Here is a 24,690-nt window from a genome sequence, read left to right as displayed (position 1 = left end):
ATTATATCTCACAATATTTACCTTATCACGTTATCTCGGTGTTACTCCGAAGTTTTGCGTCACCAGACGAGGACCATCAACGTTTCGTCGCGCGGAGGCGGTCGAAAATTACCGGATCATCATCATGCTCTTCCATTAAATATACGCGACGTTTTTTCGTCCTTTTAGTTGTTGATTTTTCTTTGTCGTTGTTTTTCTTTTATCACGATTCTCTTTACCTATCTCACTGCCAACGACGCAACCGAGACGCTTTCTGCGACGCACTTTGCCTGACGCGTTTTATTTCGTGCGGAATTAGAGTCGCCCAGACACGATACACGTATCGATTTTCTATCTATAGGGTATAATTTAACTAGCCTTAATTATTGACTCGCTGCGACGTTCGGAGAACCAGGCGGGATTTGACTTCCTCGGTCAATTACGAAAGTATGTCTATTATCAACATTGACTGTAAACACAGAGCAAAGCGTGAGCTCTCAAACGATAAGTAACAATGAAAGAGTAAATATTTATTTTGTAATGAACATTATTCTCGAAAAGAAATCTGATGCCATAACAAAGTGTGTCATTACCCATTTTATACAAGATTATGAAAAGAATTATGAATTTGTGGATAAAGTAAGAATAAAACAAAAATATACATAACTTTAAAAAAAAAATAGACAGAATTATATTACATTAATTATTATCTTCTCAATCTTTACGCAATCTGATGCACGAAAATTATTTTTATATTCGCATTTTTTTAATAATAAAATCGCTAATCTGTTTTATTATCTACTTTGCAACAGAAATAGACGTTTTTTTTTCAGAGTAGAGGATAATTAGGATTACATTGAAACATTGATAAGGTAGAGAGAGAATATTTGTTACAACGGCATACAATTTCGTAGCGGTAACTCAACATTGATTAATTGATTAATTGTACGTTATTAATAATTCAACAGGGTGCCACAAATTGGTGTACAAAGTTCCCAAGGAGGGGACACTTCATTTTTAGAAAGATCCGCGTGCGTACGCACGTACGTCCTTTACGGGATCGCATTTAGCTTCCCTTGCGGCGGCGGAGGCGGCGGCCCGATTAATCCAACACCCCTGCTAATGACGATCGGCGTTGTTCACCGAATAAACCCCAGGGCGCAAAGTTACGCCCCATTTCGTCTCTTCTTGCGCCACGTTCTCCGATTAGAAATCCCTTCGACGGTACCATCGCCTCTCTCTTATCCTGTTTACGTTACTGCCTCCGATTTTCTCGAGGAAAACAACCGGGATTTATCTATACGTTTGAACTTTCCTACGATCAATATTTACGTTTCTTTATTGGACAAACCGAAAAATCATTAGGTTATTCAGCGGATAATACGGTTGGGACAAAATTATATTTTAGATCGGGAATAAGATCCAATTCAGTTTATATACCGACAACAAAGTACAGTGTATAAGTTCACTAACGATAAATAACAATAAATGAAAGAGCAAGTTTATATTTCGTAATGAATAATTTCATAATCCTCGGAGAAATGTTATATCAGAAAGAAAGCGTATATATATAGATTATATATGTATATATGTATGTGTATGTTTTGTGTAAAATGTTTCTCTGTCTCTCTAATTTTGCATGTGCAATTAAAATTATTTTAGCAGAATAATTGAATACTATAACTTAAACATAAAAGGGATCCAAATATTAAGAGTACAAAAATTTTGTAGAATTTCTTCATCTACGTTTGCAGATGCGAATAAATTATTTATTTTTAGATTTATTACGTTTTTCAAAATTCTGCGCTCGAATTTTTCTTAGAATTGTAGCATTTGATTTTGGACACAAAGGATCGTGAGACGATCGTTGATGAAGTACTATTGCGATCTACCTAAACTAATGACGGGTCTCAATGCCCGTGGCAGATGGCGAGACCCTTAATGCAACGTAAATGAATTTCGCTGTAGATTGAGTGCATTAATAAGCTTTCAGGAGGCTGCGTCGCGTCGTACGATCGATCGATCGTCGTTTTCCGTCATCGGAAGCGCGCGTTTCTTGTCCGTCTCGTGTATTCACCGTGTCTCGGATTCAGCGGATTCCTGCTCTTCGATCCGAGGAACGTCGCCGTACCACGAACGACTGTCTCGGGGATGCTGTTCCATCAATAATTCACTTGGTTTACCAGTTACAACGAGGACCCGGTTCTGCATGACTCGCTTAATTGGGGACACAATAACATTACTAGACGCTAGCCCGCGAAGTGTCTAAAAGCGAATTTAACGATATTTAACGCCACGCGGTTGTCTATTGAAACGAGAATAATGGCTTGTCATAATTAACTAATGATCGACGAACGCAATATCTCTGTTGAAATACAAAGAATAAAATTTTAACGTGTATAAAGATTTACAAAGTTTTTTTTAGATATATGATCGTTGTTAAATAAATTTTATTTACCGTCAAAGATCGTCGTCGGAATCGTGAAATCTTTCGTAGGGCGCGATGGATTTTTGAAACGTATCGTAATCCTTTTTTTCTTCCTTCTTGGTCAACAACTTTTTCCGTTCTAACGTGAGGTATATCAGCAATGGACAGTACGCAATGTTCATGATACCCACGACTCGCATTACCCATGGGAATCCGATAGCTCTGATCATTTCGCTGCCCAAGATGGGCCCTTGAAAAAGATTATGGCTTATATATACGACATATATTCTTTATAACTGGCTTTAATTGTAAATAGTTCAGCATATGTAAAGGCATTTTATATACTTTATGCCTTTTATCTTTATTTACTTTAATTTTATTGATATAATCAACGAATGTATTAATTTTACTTTACCTAAGGAGTAAGCTAAACTGACAGCTACTTGTTGAATCGAGTAAACGGGTCCGTAATTGCCATTTCGGTCCACCAAACTGGCCAGCAACGGCACGAGAGCTGCATCGGCGACGCCGATGCCCAAACCCATTGCCAGATGCGGGAATATCAATTGTGACATTGTGTTGGCTGACGGAATGAGAATGGCGCTAACGCCGACCACAAACACAGCCAGAATCGCCACTTTACTACGTCCGTAACGATACGCTATCACGCCAAAGAAGTTGGTCCCGATTAAATAGCCCACGCTGTCCGGTATGAATACCGTGCCCAGTTGCCATTTCTGCAAGAGAAATTAATTAAAAAATTAATATAATATTCTTTTTTATGAAAATTTATGAAATAAATAGTGTATCGGTTTCGATTATCAAACGGGTGAATTGAAATGACTCTCTCATGCTTGATTTCAAGTCAAATAAATAATTTTAATCGTTGTTTAATTAAATTGATCGTATTAATTATTATGATGTAGGCAATATTAATTATACACGATGATTTACAGTAATCACAAACTTGATAAAACTTTTGTTCCATTGACATCTTTTATTTTATAAAACAAACCTTGGGTCTTATGTGGGTCCGAAGCCAAATGGGCAGACAAGGCTCTAATATCGCCATGGGCGATGTCGAACACCAGATAGCACCGGCGATAATGAGGATATGTGGATTAGATAATAAATGCATCCACGTACTTTGTTGCTCGTTTGGCTGATGTATGCGAAAAGGAACAATTTAATTAAATAATTTAACTTTAATAATGTATTTTTATAAAATACTAAAAGTTAATCATTATATTTTAAATCTTTAATTTAAATTTTTTAATATCGTAATGATAATATTATTGAATCGAATTTTATTTATCAAATGATAAAAATGTTATACTCACTTCATACTCACTTGTCTGAACGTCTAACATCAAGATTTGCAAACCTTTGAAAATAACACATTTATCGTCAACATTTTATTATATTCTCGTACATGAAAAAATTATTTTCTTACAATTACAATTTCGGAAAATTACTTACAAATTATTACAACGATGAAGCAAGACACTAATAGAAAAGGTGCCATCTTTCCCTCGAGATCGTAAAGCACAGAACCGATCGGATAACCCAGGAGAACGCCCAGAGCGATGCTGCCGAGGACGAAACCCATAATCTTAGATCTTTCGTCCTCTTTGGAATATTGAGAGGCGACCAGAGACATGCCGGAGACGGCTATACATGCCGAGGCTATACCTTGAATACTCCGAGCCAAGAACAGTATCTCGTACGTTTGTCCAAAAGCGAACACTGCGACAACAACGGAGATTTAGTAGCGCTGTTTATGTTAACTGCGCGTCTTTAACTTTTTACTCGCTTAATTAACAGACGGTCGTTTCGTGAATACAAACTCCAATTTGTGCAAATAACATAAACGAACAATTAAAAATAACTACATAATTAATTCGGTAAATCCTTTAGATTTAATAGAAATATTTATAACGTTCGATGAATTGGTTGAGATATAATAAATTAAAAATTTTATCTTCTATTTCGATAACATCTCTCTTGAAGCACAAACGAGAAAAGACTTCGATTATTCATCGGATAAAGACGTGGATGCGATTAAAAATATCATCCGTAACTTACGTAAAGCAGCCAGCAAGAGGCTCAGATTTCCTAGGAACAAGGGTCTGGCGTAGCCCAGGGTGCCGGTGAGAGTGCCCACGGCAGGATTCAAAATTAATTGAACGAGAGCCTTCGAGCTCAATAGTAATCCCACTCGACCGTTTTCGTCCTTCTCGGCGTTTGCAGTCGTGTTCGCGTCGAGTGTGCACAGATAATCGGGAATAATCGGCACTGAAACATGTTCGGATCAGCCAATTGTCTAATCTGAGACTCGTCTCTCTTTCTTTCTTTTATTTTAATTACCAACTACCGTCAACAGGACATTATCCAGCAAGAGGCTAAGATAGACTACCACGACGGTGATCACGCGAATGTTTCTCAGATCGCCCAACATCATCCTTGATCATCGATCTCGATGGATAGAGTGAAGAGAGATCGAATATATAGGAAGCCACTATATTTGCGAAAAACTCGACCAGAAATCAAAGATCTGCCTTTATCGAAAATTTACGCGTGGTAATCTGTCAATTCTCGATAATCAGAGAATACCTTTGGTGTAATTAATATCAGATAATATGATTAAAAGAGACAAAGCGCGAAAAAGAGTAAAATATAAATCAAAATTTAAAATTTTTTTGATTTAATCATTAAATTTTGAATATAGATTTATAAACGAGAAGAGAAAGATCGAAATACAATCAAGCAAATAAGAACCCGTTATTCCAGAAGTATGCTATTTATAGCAGTATATTTTTTTGAGTCTATCTATTTAATAGGAATCTCTTTTCCAAATGTTGAAAAAAATTCCGTGACTGATCCTCTCTCTCCTTTTATCGGCTTGATAAGCGCACGTAATTCAAGTAGCTCCTCTCGTATTTCTTTTTTCTTTTTTTTTCGTCACTGGAAAGACGGCTCTAAACGTGACTGGAAAGCGGACGAGTCTCGTGCGGGCTTTTATAGCCGCTTTTGAAGCTCGTCCTTGCGCAGAAGCTTTTTCATGGGGGCAACGCGAAGATTGGTCCGGATGGCGCATCCTTTCACGAACCGATGCACTTTTCGATTTATCTCCATTATGGTGGCTTATCGGCCGTCGCCAGCTGGTCTGATTTTAGCGGTTTTCATGGTGGTCTCATGATGTGGAAATAAACCATGGCGCACGTGGTCGTAAACCGTCAAAGAACGTCGTCAACGGGATCGGTAAAGGGGCTGCGCGCGTTTGATAAAATTTTCGAGAGGGTCACGTATTTTTTTCTTTTTTTCGTACGTGCGTCATTTACGCGATTGCTCTAGATTAAAATTATTTATTATATATTATTGTTACATTTTAGTCATTACAAATTCCTCTTGAAAGAAAATTCTATGGAATAAAAACTTATGTGAATTTATAAGCAAGCTGCAAATGATATTATTTAATTGCAGCTTTATTTGCTGATATATTGATATCCAATGTATAACATAATCTAATTCATTATTAAAACTTTTGAGACGTTGAGATAATATATACGCAGATTCCACTGTAAAACAAAATATAAATTATTTTATATTTGACTGCATTAAGAAAAAAAAATTTTTTTAAACTATAATAATTTATTCAAACGGCGAATTGTTCTCTCATACGTCGCACTGTGGTGAACGCAAACTTCGTTTTCGCGAGTCCCTTTGTTGCGTGCCCGCTATATCGCTATCTCGTCATCGATATTCCCGCGGAGCACACACCTGTGCCCTGCTTGCGAAATTACGATCGACCATAATGCAATTTCGGCGTTGAGGTACATGCCAAATTGATTCTGCGCCGCACACGGCGCAGCTTTCCGCTCATGTCTCTCCTCGCTTAATGTAACGACGAACTTCCGTCGTCGAATTGGCCAGCGAACTCGCCAATAATTACTATAGAATTCAGTATTTAGCTAAATTTGAAGTTATTATAGGCTTTCAATGAATAACACAACTCACATCCTACTCTTTGTTTAGTCACAATTTTAATTTTTCGAAATTTTTTTAATTGATCAATTATTTAGAAATTTACTTGTTTATTTTAAGAAAAATTTATAAATCTGTATAAATTTTTCATATAGCGTAACACATTAAAAAATGAACATTAAATTAATTATATTTATCTCAAAGGCGGGTAACTTTGCTGAGACCTTCGTCCTCCCTTCCAACCTTTTGTTCCTCCTCGTTTTCTTCGTCCTCGTTCTCCTCATCGATCCTTTGCTCCCTTATCATATTTGTTGGACTAGCGTATCTCATGGGATAAATTTCATTGTATATTCTAAGAGTAGGTGAAGAATTATCTCTATTACAAATTGCTTCTGCATTGCTTTCTTGTCCCAGAACTACTCTCTGCGATCTATAGATCCTTGGTTGCGCATAGATAACGTCATTTGATGCTACTTCGAGATTTCTTAAAGACTGGAAATTTATAAGATTTTTGAAACCGATTCTGTATATATATATATATATTTAAGAGTTTGCAGTATTTTTATATATAATTCAATAATTAACATTATATGTGATCATGTGTAAACTATTATCTTCCAATATTTTACGCAGAGAGATTTTAGGAGAGTAATTTAATGATTATTCACACACACCTCGACACATATTCGCGGCGCGACATGAGCAGCATCAATCTCCTTCATCTCCGCCTGAAATCCATAATTACCATATCCATACATTTCACGGTGATACGGATTTTCGTATCGATCGAAACGTTTCGAGCTCGGATTTGGATTGTCATAATAATCTGAATATGTCGACATCCGTAAAATCTGGTTTTCTCGAACTGGATGAACGTATTCGTAGGAGGAATGTGACTGTAAAAAGCGAATTTCTTTATTACTGATAAAGAAATGAAAATTATTATTTAATATTAAATTTATTACATCATATATAATCAATTATAAAAAATTAATTCAGTTTTTAATTAAAATTATGATAACCGACAATTCATATAATTAATAAATTTTTTTGTCTCATTAGTTGATTATTTTCAAAGATTAATACAAACGTGCATTGTCCTTACCTGCCTGACGATCGTATCGGTCGGTAGATTGACAGGATTGAATCTTTGTTCAAAATCTTTCCTTCTGGGTGGATGTGTGATCATGTAATAAATTTTTGGCATTAAAATACCGAGGATTATGGAGTAAGCCGTGCCAATTATGCCAAATGAGACAACTGTATCGCGATTCTTTGGCTGCATCAATATAAAACAAATTAGCCATATCGCCCATACTACTAGCAAACTGATAGAGGTGCCGAAGAAGCACTTTCCTTCACAATAGTTGCGTGGTATTTTGATGATGAAGCAGGAAGCGACGAATAATAAGATTAATAGAAATATATCATATCCTGAAAACATTAGAGAAAGAGAGAAGTTTAATTTCAAGAAATTTATGCTGTCACGTGATTGAATAATTGAATGACTGAATAATTTTAGTAGACTATTGTAATGTAAAGTAAAATATTAAAATATAAGAAGATATACAATATTAAAATAACAAAATTATATAGAACCAGTTTCCGAGTAAACAGAATGCAATTAATATGAGAAATTATTGTAACGTTTTGAATAATATCATGACTTATTCAAACTCATATAAAGATTATATATATTATTATATTTTTTTAAATCAATATAAGAAATGTCAATATACCCAGCAATGCAATAAAGATGGGACTCCTGATAACCACAGCCGAGTTTTCCGTGTTCAGAACGAAATACGTGACAGACATGGCGATTTGCACACCGAACATGAAGAATGCCATGAGGCCATGCAGATATCCATTCATGTGAATGACGAAAACGTCGTCCCTAGTCAAGACCAGAAAGACCGCTCTCGAGAGCATGATCGAGAACGTGAAGCCGAACGCGAGAGCGGTGTGGAGGATTTTTCGGGCGTTCAGATTCTCCGCGCCGAAATAATCGTCCGTCATACAGAACGGTAACGCCGTCATCAGGATAAACACGTTGGCCAGGACGAGAATGATCGTGAAGGTCGGATTGCCGTCGAACGTCTCTTCCGTTGCGAAACGACGAATGATGAAGATCATGATGATGCAACACGCAAGCGTACCGCACACGATGGCGATCAGAAAAATAGGAACGTAAACGCTGTCCTTCAGGACGTTTTTGCCAATGATATCTGTTGGAATATCAGATTAATCTTCTCGCGCGATTATTTCTTCTGGAAACTGACATTATAGAGACGTATGTGATTTAATATAATTTATGATAATTGACGTTAAATAGATCCGAATTATAATTAAATATTGCGTGAAATTTATAAAAGTGACACAATTAAATCGGTAAAGGATTTAATTGTGAAAAATATCTCTTTAATATTTCTCTAATATATGCACAGTTAATCTATAATTACAAACGTCGAGATTTAAAAAAAAATAGAAATCATACAATTAATTAGCATCATAGACATTATTACTACATACAATTTACATTCTTCTCTTGCCTCTTTTTTTATATTTCTTTGCAGCTGAATGAGCAGCTCGTGAATTTTATACAGAGTTTTAAAAAATTTATATTATAATATTCATTTTTATATATTATTTTTACCTTTCGTAATGACTTTTCGTGCGTCGGAGCGTTTCTGGAAATTCGTGCAGTTCTCGCATTTCCCGACGAGATTCTCCAGACAGAGCCCTGGCATTCTGGATGTTATTTTCGCCGGAAGTACGCGCAACTCGGACACTTTGATCTCATAGAGAGCGACGTCGATGAGCTCGTGCTGCATCTTCATGGCGACCACGTATCTCACTAAATACGATCTCAGTTGCATGCGCAGAGCTTTGTAGACGTCGGAATCGCGTATTTCTCGTTGCGATTGCGGACGAAGTTGTGTCATAATGCAATTTTCTTCGCGGTTCTCGTCATCGTCATCGTCGGTAGGGCAATCTCTTTTCTGAACTTCCTGGAAAATATCCACTAGCCCAACAATGGCCTTGCCGATGTCCAGGAGATACGGCGAGTGGTTCACAAAGTCTCCGGTCTTCTCTAGGAATTCGTTCGCGCTTGAGAATTCGTTGAAATCGAAGCCAGATGCTTTCGGTTTGATGATGTATGATCCAGAAGGTATGAGATCTGGAAGTTTAAGAGACGTTGTTTAAATTTGGATTAATATATTTACCATATTAAAATTTTAGTTTAGATTTTCAGTGTTTGAGTTGATGTAAAATAATAATTTTTATCGAAAAAAAAAACTTCTAAAGCAAAAAGATCTGTATAAATATAGATTTTTTTTCTTGATATACATTTACATATATATTAAAAATTCCTTGTGCCTAAGTTTAAATTCGCATAAGTTAATCTGTTTAACGTCTTGAACATCGGTTGACTTTAATTATAGTTTAATCGTCTCGTTGTCTCGACTTAGCTATAATTGTGGATAGAAATAGAGGGTCGTTCTAAGAAGTTCAGCGACGTCGAGAAACTGTCCTCTTAACTTTCAACTACTACGGTTAAACTTGAATAACATAACTATTGTTACGAACCCGATCTCCGACTCCGACATTTAAACGTAGCTGTAATTCAGACAATGGTCGACTTTTATGTTTACAACAAATAGATAGCCACTCTCGTGCAGAATTATAGAGGTCGGAAAATGAAATTTTCGTTTGAATAAAGTAAGAAAAGTGATATTACACTCGTTTTATAAAATATCCGCGCAGGGATCAAAAATATTTCGCCCTTGCAATATCTCTATCGTCTCGTCTGTCGATACGTAAAATTACTTGCCATCAATATCCGAGTTATCGAGCGGTAGCAGGAGCCACGTTTTCCTTCTGATATCCTTCGAGCCCTCGCTCTCTCTCAGCCATCCTTGTATGTCATCTCTTTCGCCGATCGCGACTATCACCGCTTCCGCGACGTTCTCGTTCCTGTCATCGTCAAAGCGTTTGTCATGTCGCTTCACGCACACACCAACATCTCTGGTGACTTCCAGGAAATGTTCGAGAACTGAATTTACGTTGGTGTGGACCAGATCGATGACCTCGTACCTAGTGCTCAGATAGTGCGCCAAAATGTCGATCGTGGGTATCGTGAAATTCCGTTCTCCGTAAGTGACGATCGGCAGATCGTCGTAATCGCGAAAAAAATTCATCATGGAACTATACTGGGAGGGTACCAGTACACCCATTTCGTAATTTGGGGTGCAATTTTGCTCGAGTATCATTCTCAAGATGTGTTTAAACACTATAATCTTGTCGTGGCATGTATCGAATACTCTTATCCCTGTATAAAGAGATAATGTATTTATTTATGAGAATTTATAGAGATATATTTTAAAAGTTATTTTCTCTAAAATGTGTATAAATATATCATAATTTTATCTTGACATATAATATTGAAATTATTTTATAACTCATACAATATAATATAGTATACTTTTCAATTTCAATTTTATTTTTATATTATATTTCTTAACTCAACTCAATTGTATTTTTACGAGTTACATTCGGTAAATTTAAATTTCTAAATTAATAAATTTTTAATAAAATTAAAAAATTAATTTTTATGAATAGATATACACAAATGCAAAATAATTTAGTTTGCTTACCCAATTTCACACCCGGTATGTGATCATATTTGTTTAAAGTTCGCACCATATGTAGTGCGGTTGAAACTTGCTGGAGACCCTTGGATGACGATATATTGCAGTATTGTCCGTAATTGGCGTCCACGAAAACTGATCAAATGCCGATGATTGTCATTAAAAATTAAAAAATATCGCGAAAGTTTTCTTTTCGATTACTCTTGTTGATTAAAATAAAACGAGTTTTAAAATAAATTTCTTTGGGTTACAACGCATATAAAAATATACAGTTTAAATTTACGGAATGAGATTTACGAATTTATCAGAAAAACAATTATAGTTGTGATTGCTCAAATAATTGCAAATTATTTGCTATTTATTTAAAATTCTATTTAAATATATACTGCTTCTCATTGTTCAAAAATTATGCAATGCGCTGCAAATAGAAAACTAATTCCGTTGTAAATATACATTATGCATAATAATTTTTAGATTCCGATGAAATTGATTGGAATCTTATTAATTAACGACTTACCTGTTAAAATAGCATCACCCATGGTCTCCAATAATGTATTATTTTCAGAGCATAAAACTTGCTCGCTCTTGCTCAAAGTTAACAAGACGATACTCAACAAGAACGAAATTTTTATCAGCATATTACTCGCCATTATTTTAATTTATCTTTAAATATAATTAAATAATCTCTGTATGAACTCCGGCAAATAGAATATGTATTCGACATTTTTTTGCTTCTTTCTTACTTTACATGTTTTATTGTCATTATTATCTTGTTGTATTATTGGATTCTTCCTATTTTATATGATTCATATAAACAGCGTAATTAATACTGTTTTAAAAACTCTCGGATTTAAACGATTCTCTAATGAATTTAAAGACACTACACTATTTAATTGTATTATTAGGCTCTTCTCTTCTTCTTTATACTGATGAATAAATTAGTAATTTTACATCGATCTGTAAGATTTTTAAGAAGGGGACTCTTGAAACATGCGCAATGTTACCGCGAAATAACTTTCGCACGATCCCTATTGCGCGATTCTGTACAATATATTACACAAATTAATTAAATTATCTTCCCATTTAATTCATAACATCAATTTCATTAAATCATTTATACGTCGACAGATTACTTATTAGCTTGTTTTTCGACACTGAACTCTACAAATACATCAGAATCAAAGACACTTTTATTATATTATTTTATTTTTTATATATATATATATATATATATATATATATATATATATATATATATATGTATATGTTCTTTAACTTGCCATTTTTTGTAACGGTATTCAATGGTAATATCAAGACACCCTGTATATAGGAATGCGATATAGTTACTCTAGCTATATACCTGCAAACACCTGCGAACAGGTAGCAGATAGCCGACATAGTACTCAAACGTGATGTCATAACGCGATTCTATTCTAGACCCGGTCTAGAGTGTAGTTTGGAATCCTCGAGATGTACCTACGATAGTCCTTTTCCTATGAATAATTAATGTTGCGTGTACGCGAGATTAAGCAATTTCTCTCGAGTGGATGCCTAAAAGGGACAAAAGAGCGTAAATATTTCTCGAACTCCGTATCGAACCATCCTTTTCATCTATTCGTCTAGGAGTCCCTTGCGATCGGTCGCTCCCCCGGGAATCTAGAGCGACGAGCGGTTCCACGTTCGCGGTCGGAAGGTCTATAAATTCGGTCCTAGACTCCAAAACTTGAGATTCCGTACACGGCCAGCATGCCTACGGAGGAGGTGGCCGACCGGAGCTGCGAGCAGCTTCGATCTGCACACCCGGTTGCTTCTCGCTAGGCGCGCAGGTCTAGACGCCTATGTAACCGCAGGCCGGGTTAGTAATTATTCCCGGGGCCGCCCCACGCTGCTCTGTAATTATCCGAAAAGTCGCGTGAATGGAGACGATAGGGTTTAGAAAGCCAGGAATTCAATGGGCACGAAGAGTGCCTCTTCAAAGATTTACTGTCGTTGCAGCATCGTCGACGATGATTTTGGTAGAAATAATGAAAAGAAATATGATATAATATGTATTAAAGAAATGTAAGATGGAAGATATAAATTGTAAAATAAAACAGATTGAGTCCTTAAACAATAATCTTTTATATGATCGTTAATACATTTTTAAAAAATTTTTTTTGAATTTTGCAGAATGAAATATTTTAGTGTTAATATACAAAATACATTTAATTAATAAACTAAGATATTGTTAGATTCAGAATCCATTATTTCTAAGAGCAGTTTAGAAATAATGTAATAAAAATCTCTTTTACTTTCTTTAAATTCTAAATTCTTTTGCCTTCTTTAGTTTTTGGAATCTCTTATTATAGAAATCAAATATATTATAACAATATATACTGCACACTTCTAAATATGAAATTTAAAACTAGTATAACAATGTTAAAACAACATTCAGTTTTTTCTGCCGTCCATTCCGAAAATTATTTTTTAAATCTCATATGATATATCTTGCATATTATCTGAAATCTGTTTAAATCCACTCACGCGCGCGCGGAAAAATCTATATACATTGTAAAATTATTTTATTAAATTCATAACGCGTTCTCGCTTCTTGTTCATCGCAGCCAACGCCGGTATTAATCTCATCCTGTAGATTGCCCACAGCTAAAAAAATCCCCGCAATCGTGCACAGCGTGTCAAGGACGTCCCATTATGCAACTGTGGACAGTTGCAAAAGTTTCTGTATAAAGCAGGCGGCAGATCGCCGCGTTGTTATCGAACGACATTTCGCCAACTTTGAATTCGGGATTCACCGCAACCTGGAAACAAGAAAACTCCTTTTCGTGAAATTCTCCGGATTCGAAAAACTTCGATATACGCAACTTTATTCGGAGAGGGCTGGGGAAATCTCTTGCGTCTTGTATTCGTGAAAATAGCTTTATTACAACTGTACCTTGAACGTGTAATGTCCTGGCTCGAGCTCGGAAATGTCCACCCACTGGCAGTCGATATTATGCTTGTAAATGTCACTGCAATTAACGGAAATACCTTGGTCCCCGTAATTGGCGCATTTGTATCTGAAATAACGACGACGTTTCAAATTATAAACTTTATTAATAGATTCGTGAACACACATAATATAATATAATTACAAACATAAAAGTGGTGATAAAATAAAACAAATTAAATATACAAATTGCATGTCGTGTGAAAAAGAGAAATGTGATCTATTACGCGCTATCAGGATTCTCACCTGGATTGAACACCGGGCATACATTGATTGTCCTCGAGGCAGAAGGACGCTTTATGGCCTTCGGCTACTTTATTGCCGCTTGAATCGATTACATCGAAAGTAGCAAATACTTCCATCGAGTGATAATGCCTATAAAAGAAAAATATGTCACAATTCATTTATTCGTGCGTCTCTCATAAAAATTTATCTTATTAAGAATATTACTGTCGAATTTTTAATTTTAATATTTTAAATAAACGATTCAATAAAAGAAGGGGACACTCAACACATTAATTCGTTATTTATTTTTTTTGTAATATTTTTTGTATTTTTTCATCAATGTTATCCTGTGACTTCTGTAATTAACTATTAGGTATATAGGTATCCAGTAATCGTGATCCTGGATGACGTCATGTCACGGCGCAAAGCGTCGTTTAGCACGCAGGGCATTCTTCACGAAAGTCTCGTCCGCTTTCCCGCTCCCCCATTAATTTCGATGGCATTTATTAAATCGCGTGACAAGCGCCACTTCGGTGTTTAACAATCGGCATGAAACACGCGCTCCTCTCCTCTGTCACTCTTCTGCTGTTCCAATTTTTACGATTACCGACGAATGTCAGGGCCTATCTCGCGCTCGGTGACGGATTTAAAGCACCAAAAGTCTCAAGTCCGTTATCGATTTTCCCTCGGACAAAATTCTACCCTCTGTGAATGCGATTCTTGTAAATGATTATCCTTTGGACGACGTCGTTGAAAAGTTTCATACCTCGAAAAGTTTTGGTTTTTCCAACAATTTTATCACTCGAATATGCGTTCGTTAATAATTCTCGACGCTTTTGTCGAAAAATTTTTCCCCGAACAATTTTGGTCTCCGGGTGAAGGTTGTCACGCAAAATCGTTACGCGCTCTTTTTTTCCGCGATGCGTAGAATAAAAGTCGCTGTAATACTGCACGATATTCGACGCGAAGTCGACGGAAGCCGTACTTCTGTTGGGCCATTTCTATATATTTTTTTTAAAACGAATTACGTGAGCGGTCACCTTGCCGTTGACCTATAATTGAGTCAGCTTCTTTTGAGATGCGAAGCACAGCGCGAAAAGAATTAAGTAGAAATGAATTTCAAGATCAAATTTGACCAACTTAGGCTTTTATTATAATCCAAAAATTCATAATATGAAACTACAATTTTCTTGTTATTTATGTTAATCTAATTATTATTATTCGATTATCTGTTATAATGTATAAAATAATTATTATAAGTATTTTAATATTTAATGTGTGCAATTTTTATTTATTTACTCTACGACGATTTGATCGTCAGAATATTTTTTTACGCTATGCAACTCGTCGACATTTAAACAACATTTTGTTTTAATTATATTTGATTTCTCGAATTACGATTCGAAGTGGTGGGTTTAGTTTGTTTGTAGGGGACAAATGTTACGACGGTCGTTATAAATATTTTCTCTCAAGACAATTAATTTTTTCCCTAGAAATATTTTTAAGGGAGCTTTTTTGTCGATATTTTACCTTCGAGTTCGATTACATGCATTAAGTATCTATTTCGTTCTTTCTTTTCTTTTTTAAATGGATCGTGGTTTTATAGATGCGATGTAGAAATCTGAAAGTTATCATTTTGTCGTGTGTGTCAGATAGATGCGAGATTATTTTATAAATTTGATATATATAAACTAATCTTTTAGATTTATTATTTGAGTGTTCCTAATCGTCTTATACCATCAATAACGGTAATACTGAGGCACTCATAGTACAGTGTACAAATATCATAACTATCATACGTACATTCAAAAAAAAAAAAAAAAAAAAAAACGTTTATTACGGGATTCATTTTTCCTTTTACATTTTATTTTAAGCAAGATGTTTTATATTTTGCGAAAATCTGACTATTAACATGAACTTTAATTAGAATTATTTATTTTAGAAAATTTTCTGTTTCTCTTTTAATATTTAAAAAAATTTTTTTTATCTTCCGGCGTTATCAATGGTGTCACTCACATGTGACACATGTGCCATTCCCACAGGTGTTTGGGCACAGATGGACGGAAATCTGCAGTGCCGGCGTTTAAAATCCTCGCCGTGAAACGTAACAATCGTCTCGTTTCTAGATGCCAATTCTCAGATTCCTTTTCTTATATACAAATATATATATATATTTGTATATAAGAAAAATGAGAAAAGTTCGCAAAAGTCGATTCTTCATGAATATATATCTTCTATAATTGAAATCTGTAATACTGCTACTAATTTCCACAAAAACGTTATACTGTCATGATATAAATAAGATAAATATTCTCATGATATTGCTATTATATTCATCTTTTATGAATATATTATTGCTAATATTTTATAACTATTTCGTCAAAAATTGTGTCAGAGGAGTACCTGGACAATCTACAATCTGGTCGTGCAGGCACTCAGCTAAATTTTCCTCGTTTCCATTGCACTGTAATCCGCTGATCGACATCGGCATCAGCTCTCGATTGTCGAAAAAATTAGTTTGTATCGCGTCGGAAGCGTAACCGAGGCCCAATTGACGGCAAATCACAGCGGCTTCGAGAATGGACCAACTGTCACCGCAGACGGTACTCCAATCTGTAATCAAGTGGCCGCGGAGATTTAAACATGTCAAATTTATAATCTTGTCGATGACGTTTAAAAAAAGTCATGACATTTAAGAGTAACAAAAATTTTGTAATATCATATATTTTTCTTTCTATATCGGTGATTTAATAGCGCGGTTAAAAAGTGCGATAGCGGTTGTAATTTGCGGCGAAAACCTTTTTTTATCCATTTATGTAATCATATCTTTTTAATTAATTATTTTTTTTACGCGTTTTATTTAAAAGTTACGGAAATTTTATAATAGATAAAGAGAGAGATTATTTAAAAAATGTAGTTACAATTAATTTTTCCTTCTTCGTGGATTTTAGAATTTTGTCACGTTACCTCCATTGCCTAATTTAATCTCCACCTGGCCCTCGGAATGCACGCGCCCTCCTGATAACCGTAACGCCATGCCTTGCTGATACGTATCCTTTATTCTGGCCTTCGGTAACTTCTCCCGCGGGGTCGGTGACGTTGATGCTTCCGCTTTCTCGTCGTGCAAGCAAATGACGCCGGCTGCTTCGTTGCTGCCGCAATCGGAGACACCCCATCCGTCGAAACGGCATTTCGCGATTTCGTCCTCAGATCCGTCGCAGTAAACATTGTCCATCCAGTATCTTCCTTCGAAGTGATTTTAATTTAAAAAAGTTATGCGTTTATATGTTATTTCATGTTCTAATTTAATTGAGTGAAAAGATAATATCGCACACACGTGCATGTAAAGGAAAATGAATAAAGTAGAGAATAAAGTAAATTAAAATAAATTAAATTGAGATCAATTAAAATGAGATATAATGTAGATGACATAATGACTATGGATTTGCAAAGAATAAAAAGATTGATACGTAACGCTAAAGTTATGACACGCGTCTGCAAATTAGAAAAAACGAAAAGCTTGTTATCATGTTGCTCATCTCAGCGATACATGCGAATGATTGCACTCGACCGTGAAAAACGGCGGTTTAAGATGAAAAGACAATAATGTCTCGTCTCACTTCTGGCCTGACCGAAGTGGCCGTATGTCGTCGCTTTAATTGCATCGTTGAAGCCTAATTGCCTGCAAACCACACGTGCCTCCAAGTCGTCCCATTCATCGTCGCATATACTGCCCCACTTTCCATCGTGAAGTATTTCCACGTTTCCTGTGCATATAAAGCAATAAAATCTCGTGCTTACGTTTTTCCTGTTGCGGCAACTCGGTCCAACAAAGAGGAAATGATCGATTTACAAACTTCCGACTTGCTACGGAAAGCATTACATCCCGATAACACAATATCAAGATGACATTTATAAAACGTTTAACATGTCACTAAAAAATTGATATTTTAAATAAAATAAGATATATTTTATATTATATTATATGCATATAAACACGCAATTTATATAAATTTTTAATTGATATATATATAATTTTAATTAATACAAATTAAATAAAGAAAAGATGCTCAATATTTCTTATATGAATATATTTATATTGCTAGAAATAATATCTTTTAATATATGTCATTATCAATGATTTTTAAAATCGGTACCATGTCATATTGGTTGATTTGTGCGAACACTTTAGTTATAACAGACTTTAGCTATAACAGTTTGTGCGTCATATCATATACCGAGATATGCTCGACTCAATAAAAGTCGCGTTACACACAGGAAGAAAATCGTGCGGAAAAACGTGACGCGCGGCCTTCTGTCTTAATAATGACAATATACTTGGAGTAAACCGGCAAACCGGTCGGCGTCCTGGATCGTGACCCTATTTTACAGTCTGGTTTTACGGTGACCATGCCATCCGGCAACTGATTCCCGGAATTGCATATATGCTCTGACAAATAGTCGTTGACATAAATCTTCCTCGAGTTGACCCCTTTTTAATCGTCATCGTGCACGCGCGCGCGGGACTTGCACAACCGCGTGATAAAACTCGCGCTTTGTTCTCCATCTTCGCGAGAGACAGAGAGAGGTAGAGAGTGAGATTTATAACCCGTTTATATTGCAGTCGCGCTTTATCGCGGGGAAAATATCAACCCCGAACGAGAGTCGAGCTTTTATCCCGGCCGGATTTACGAGACGAGATGCGTCGCGGAACGACGCGCCGGTTTGCGGCGCACTGGTTGCGGTACGCAATCGATACACTCGCCGCATCGGTCTGTCGTGGTAAGAAAGATCGAGAGGATGCTGTACGTAATTGATTGGCGCATCAATTGATCCGACTTGAGCAATAAAGTTCTCTTGTTCCGCGTAACTTTATGCGATACCCGACAAAATTTTTTTTTTGTACGATAGAGCCTTCTCTTCATTATTATTAGTATTAATATTACTATTTATTATTTATTATTCGCACAATAAGATAAATTGTTAATAAATTGTAAATTAATTTTTTCCTTAATGATATTTCTCGTCGTCATTTTATTCTTCAATTTTTCAAGGATTAAATCTCTCATGTAAAAATAATTAAATATAGCACCTTCGTAATCGCCATTTTCGCCTCCTATCAGCTTTAATGCTCCCTCCTGCTTCTTCAACTTCCGGAAATCCTTCTTCAACTTTTTGATTACGCGTATCTTCCTATCGCGGTTCCTGGTCCAGGTGTCGTTGTTGCTCATGCAAAACTCAAATATAGATAACAGTACTATCAAACTAAATGCGATTCTTATCTGTCGTAGTTGCACTCTCATTTTTCTTGCGTTATGAAAATTTTAATGTTCCCAACCACGAGGCCAGACACGGTTACTGCAGCTTTCTATCTATTTATGGAGAAAAAATTAATGCAAAAGGATTGTTAGAATTTTCGACGTGCATCTTTCTCGACAAATGTATCTGTTTAACAAATGTATCTGTCACCAAACATGCTGTACGAGACGTTGAAAAATTACATATACAGACTTTGACATTCTACTGGAGATTGAAAACTTTACTTAAATGTAAATTTAAGAGAGCTTCCTTTTTAGTGAATTTACTTAATTTCACGTATATTTTATTGAAAAGGAATTTTAATGAAACGTTTATAATTTTACTAATTTATTTTACGCGAAAATTAAAAAGTCGACACGTAAAACCATATTTATTAAAAAAGAATCAACCGCGAAAAATTTGCACAAATACAATTTGTATTATATATTTAATTTTTTTAGCACTCTGTATATGTGTATGTGCACGTGCACATTCGATGTGTCACAAAGAGTGTTTCGCGAACACTTACGATTTAATCACGGACTGTTCTCTCTCTACGGATACTCGAAGAAACGAAAAGTCGCATCGTATCGAAGTAATGCACGCGCATTTCGCATACGATTCCGCGGGGTCTACTGATCGCGCGACGATGACTTAACAAGCACATACCGCGTCGGCTTATAAGATCATCAGCGATCCAGATGGCGGATTGCTTCTTTTTCCGCGTCGTCGATCTCTTCCCGAACGATTCATTAGCCTCGATGACCCGCTTAAGTCAGCTGTCGGCGCGATTAGAATAGCCATGATGATATCCAACTTTCGGCGAAGGATAGAACTCTGAGAGGAGGAAAATATCCTTCTCTCGGTTTTCAGTTTAGGTCTCACAATCTTTTTTTTTTTTTTATTCTCTTTGACATTCGATTACTTTGCCGCACAAAAAGATGCCAAAACACCGAAAGAATCTCAAATAGATAATGTAACTTTTTCTCTCTTTTATTTTGTGAATGTAAAACAGTGAATATATAACAATAAAATAATATTCCAAAGAAATACGCACATTTCTTATACCGATCGTTATTGAAATTAAATAATAATAATGCTCTCAAATATGTATTACTGAAATGATTCTTTATTTAAGGCATTGAGTGTAATTTTAAGAAGCGCTCTCGTTCAACGAGCTGAATTTAAACATCATCAAAATTAAAACTGGGATGTTAAAATTATTTTTCTTCGTTCTACGAATCTTCATCAAATTTCATTTCGGAGGAAAAGGTCAACGTTGCTTATTAATCGAAATATTTTTAGAAAATATTTTACCGATCCACTATGCGTCCACTTGCATTGGCGGAAGTTGTTTTGACTGATCTTCCTGATGAATGATATGATCGACTGCGATGATTGATACTGACTTGCGTGCGGTTTGAATCCGGCCGTTTATAACGTTTCGGTTCTCGAGCGTTGCGGAAACGCGGGGCATATTGCTTCGTCGTGCTTGTAAATGAGAATCAACTAGTTTAACCCTCAATTGCCACGGTTAAATTTGGGTAACTATGATGAGGTCACTTTAACCCCAATAATAAATTACATTAACAGCACTTGCGTATATCTGTGTGCGGGGAAAGCAATTTCAACTTGCATTACTTATCTTTGGGATGAGAAAGTTATATCTCTTATAAGAAGGTCTGAAGAAAGAAAAAAAGAAAAATTAATAACAAGTTCTAACGATTCAGGCATTCATTCTGATAATCTTCACAAAATTTCGCAATAGCTTTGACCCCGTTATGTATTACTCGCAAGGCGACACGTTTATATATGTACTTTCATTGCGACGGCTTCTCAAGATAGGATATTTTATATGCCGCAATTTATCATCGCTTAAGTTTAAAGAACTTTAAAATTTATGGATATAGAAAAAAAAGTAAAAAATAAGACAGATGTAATTATCTGTGAAGTAATAAAGTAGAATCTACTATATATTTTATATCTCGTTATTTTTGATAGATAGTCAATCGAAATCTAATATATATTTTAATGTTATATATTAATTATTTGCGTTTAATAATACAAATTTGTAGTTATTTATTTCTTTCCATTTTTTATTATAGGAATTTTCTTCCTCGAATTGTGTGTCTAATTTTGCGGTGTCGAACATTCTTATCCGGCGCGGACATTTTTCGTCCTATCTCCTGCTTTTTCATTATCAGTGGATTTTTCTGATAATGACGCGCGTCCTGAGAAAGTGAATAAGTGCACTCATGGGTCTTTTTCAATTTTTTTGCTCTCCGATGAATCGAACACGAGTTCGAGTGCCGTCATTTATTGTCGAGTAGAGAGGTAGCTTGATCTCGAGAAAAAGCAGTTTAGAAAGCCTTCGGTGAGACATGGTTCTCGTCATTCGATACGTCGGCTCCATATCATTCGTAATCATTGCGCAAGCATCATTGGATAGCACGTTTATATTTTACCAAGTGGAACGCCGTCGCGGAGAAGTCGAAAAATTCGCTACTGCGCTAATCGACTTAATTAAGACGCCTTTTGAGGCATTTCAGCGCACTCGATGTATCATAAATGATCTTCGAAGTTTATTATTAATTATAAATAACATTTAAATTAACATCATATAATTCTCTTATATTAAAAATAATATATTCCTACTGTGTATAAATAAGCTTTATTGATTAATTAATTACATTCATAAATTTAAATTTTATATTTTATATTATATTTATATACATTTATCGATTAAAAATGTATATATAAAGAATGTCAATATCCATATATCGGGCATGATAATTCGAACGCGACTCGGAAGCGTACGTGTATCTATGTCTGGGCATTTTTTCTCTATTTATGTTCCCCTCCGATTGATCGTGGCTTCATCATCGTCGTTGACTCGAGGTCGACGTAAAAAAATTCATATAATTCATGTTACAGCCCGCGCTTTTGACACGCTTCATTCTGTGGCGTAATCGCACGAACGAACGCGTGGCAAAGTAATTATCGTGTTCTATTAGCGAAAACGGCCCACGGCTAAATTCTTGACATACTTCTGTCGTGAGATGCCTCTAACGTCGAGGGATGAAGAGACGAGGGGACGTTATCTCATCGTAAACGGCTTCTTGCGACCAAAAAAAAAAAAAAAGAAAAAGATTTTTTTCTCGTGCAGCGTAGTCATAATTTTTGTCATCGAACTGAAACGTAATCGCTTGCTTTTATTCGTTGACTTTCTTCTAGATCTTTTCAACAAACGATAATTAATTGTATGTATAGAACAGGGAAATTAAAGATTGTTATATATACAATCGCAATAAAAAAATTAATAATTTGTAACAATAATATTTATTATATATTTTTAGAATTACAAAATTATTTTATGGTTTTTTATCAAATATTTGATAGTATGGTTATGTAAAATATACAATATTTAGTAATATCAGTTATTACGTATTACAAAGAGAGCACGCACAAATCGATATGGCATATTTTAAAACAAATTTTAGATTTATAATGATTATTTTTTTATATCTATATTTTGCCTAATGAGATGGAATGTTATTCATAATATGAAATTTTAATTATTGATTATATGAATTTGTTTTCTTTCACCTCTTTGTTAATACATACTCTTGCAAATACTAGAATTAAATGCCGATTTATCAATCGACGAATCAAAGACGAACGAAAAAGTGTCACATCGATGAATAAGTAAAAGTTTACTGTATCGGCGCTCCCTGGCTGAATTATTAATGTCCAATCGATATAGGCATGAGCCTATTCGGCTGAGGGCAATGTTGTGTGTGAGTATCGGATTGATGTAACAAAGAGTTGAATATGGAGAAGCGAAAGTGGAGCGCTTTTTTGTCGCGCCCACGACGACAATATGGACATCATAAATCGTGTGTATATGCAACGGCACGGGTGCAGGTGTGGATGCGACAAGATCGGCGTTCGCCTTCTGATCGCATCGTCTCGCCGATGCACTCGATTAAGCACGCGATTGTCGTTCAACAGCTCGCCGTCGTTCGATTTGTCCACTTGACGAGTAATTAATAATTAATTTAATAATTTCGCTCGATTTCGTAGCGCTTGTTTGTACGATCACATACAGAGAGAACACAGGCAGATGGATCAAAAAAGCAATTTAAAAAATTTTTCGCTTTATAACTAACTAATTGTAAATTATTTTTATTTAATAGTTTTTTTTTTCAAATTGAGATTTGCTTGTAATTTCAAATTCTAATCGTTATATTATCGTGAAAATAATCTGTTTAAAATTAAAATGCATTTAAATTAAAATTGAATGATAAAGGAATTTTTCAAACATTTCAAAGTATTTATACTGTGTGTGAGAGAGTTTATAATTTATTTCGCATAAATCTTTCTTACGTTATTTATTGCGTTAATTTTACGGAAAAAAGTCATTTAAATTAAAAACATTACATTAATTTATTTCGTTGCATAAATCTCCCTCTGCGTATGTATATTTATACCTATAAAAGATAGATATGTATCATATAATTTATAGTATTTATGTCGACAGTCTTTGAAGTAAAGGATATCATTTTTATGCATCGTTTTATGTTTACTTGTTATTTCTGCGCAAACACGTGTCTAAACATTTTTAATATAATAATAAATTATTAATTATAATTGTATATTATAACACGCGCGCAATAATATGTTGATAATAATTATTATTACGATAATCATTATTATTTACAAACGTGCATTGTGTTATAAAATTTAGACATTTATAAGGTATAAATAAAATAATAATAATTTATAATAATAGATAGATTTTGCGCAATATTTATTATACCAAATAACCGTATAACCTTCGTATTGATATTTTGCGAGAATCTTCCAAATGCGGGCAATTTTTCAAAATAGTTCACTCGTCTCATCATGCCTGGTATTCGCTGAGAAACATCGAGAAAGATCTTGATTTCTTCTGGACATTCCAAGCGATTTGTCATGCAAACATTCTTTACTTTGCATTTCTTGCATATCATTGCAGTCTTTAGTGGCTGTCATTATATCATTTCCGCTAGTTTTATAAATCTTTTTAATATACACATATATAACAATATAAACGATATATCTATTATTATAAATTATTATAAATTATTATTTTATTT

At 35.0% G+C, this 24,690-nt stretch overlaps 3 protein-coding genes, 1 long non-coding RNA gene and 1 pseudogene across 4 annotated transcripts in view; 1 reads left to right on the top strand and 4 right to left on the bottom strand.

Annotated features, from left to right (window-relative positions):
* LOC115239938 (golgin subfamily A member 7) overlaps positions 1 to 24,690 on the top strand; it is a 55,879-nt gene that overhangs the window by 21,395 nt on the left and 9,794 nt on the right. The gene's annotated exons all lie outside the window — the stretch shown is intronic.
* Positions 764 to 5,672, bottom strand: LOC115239921 (synaptic vesicular amine transporter-like). The gene is made up of 8 exons (XM_029814791.1): positions 4,775 to 5,672; positions 4,493 to 4,702; positions 3,887 to 4,153; positions 3,748 to 3,791; positions 3,423 to 3,569; positions 2,823 to 3,144; positions 2,438 to 2,657; positions 764 to 2,344 (listed from the first exon to the last, which is right to left on the bottom strand). Exons 1-7 carry the CDS (start codon positions 4,866 to 4,868, stop codon positions 2,440 to 2,442), a joined length of 1,302 nt encoding a protein of 433 aa, XP_029670651.1. The 5' UTR covers positions 4,869 to 5,672; the 3' UTR covers positions 764 to 2,344; positions 2,438 to 2,439.
* LOC115239962 (protein bride of sevenless) lies at positions 5,779 to 12,007 on the bottom strand. Its single transcript, XM_029814860.1, has 8 exons — positions 11,561 to 12,007; positions 11,050 to 11,178; positions 10,227 to 10,724; positions 9,048 to 9,572; positions 8,131 to 8,619; positions 7,497 to 7,825; positions 7,066 to 7,287; positions 5,779 to 6,883 (listed from the first exon to the last, which is right to left on the bottom strand). Exons 1-8 carry the CDS (start codon positions 11,691 to 11,693, stop codon positions 6,590 to 6,592), a joined length of 2,619 nt encoding a protein of 872 aa, XP_029670720.1. The 5' UTR covers positions 11,694 to 12,007; the 3' UTR covers positions 5,779 to 6,589.
* Positions 13,137 to 20,215, bottom strand: LOC115239971 (annotated as a pseudogene).
* LOC115239994 lies at positions 14,591 to 16,032 on the bottom strand. Its single transcript, XR_003884717.1, has 2 exons — positions 15,021 to 16,032; positions 14,591 to 14,959 (listed from the first exon to the last, which is right to left on the bottom strand). It is a non-coding gene; the product is annotated as an uncharacterized LOC115239994 (long non-coding RNA).

This window comes from Formica exsecta, unplaced genomic scaffold, assembly GCF_003651465.1.
Source record: "Formica exsecta isolate Colony F162 unplaced genomic scaffold, ASM365146v1 scaffold117, whole genome shotgun sequence".
Taxonomy (NCBI): Eukaryota; Metazoa; Arthropoda; class Insecta; order Hymenoptera; family Formicidae; genus Formica; species Formica exsecta.
Note: the sequence above shows the minus strand (reverse complement) of the source record. Positions and strands in the feature narration are given on the sequence as shown.

Excerpts from the sequence above, each read along its gene's own strand:
- LOC115239921 (XM_029814791.1), bottom strand. The coding sequence starts at position 4,868 with ATGATGTTGGGCGATCTGAGAAACATTCGCGTGATCACCGTCGTGGTA. Across the intron at positions 3,570-3,747 it reads TTCAGACAAGTGAGTATGAA|CCAAACGAGCAACAAAGTAC; the intron begins GTGAGTATAACA and ends CGCATACATCAG. Across the intron at positions 3,145-3,422 it reads GGACCCACATAAGACCCAAG|AAATGGCAACTGGGCACGGT; the intron begins GTTTGTTTTATA and ends TTTCTCTTGCAG.
- LOC115239962 (XM_029814860.1), bottom strand. The coding sequence starts at position 11,693 with ATGGCGAGTAATATGCTGATAAAAATTTCGTTCTTGTTGAGTATCGTC. Across the intron at positions 11,179-11,560 it reads GGGTGATGCTATTTTAACAG|TTTTCGTGGACGCCAATTAC; the intron begins GTAAGTCGTTAA and ends GCATTTGATCAG. Across the intron at positions 7,826-8,130 it reads CATCTTTATTGCATTGCTGG|GATATGATATATTTCTATTA; the intron begins GTATATTGACAT and ends TAATGTTTTCAG.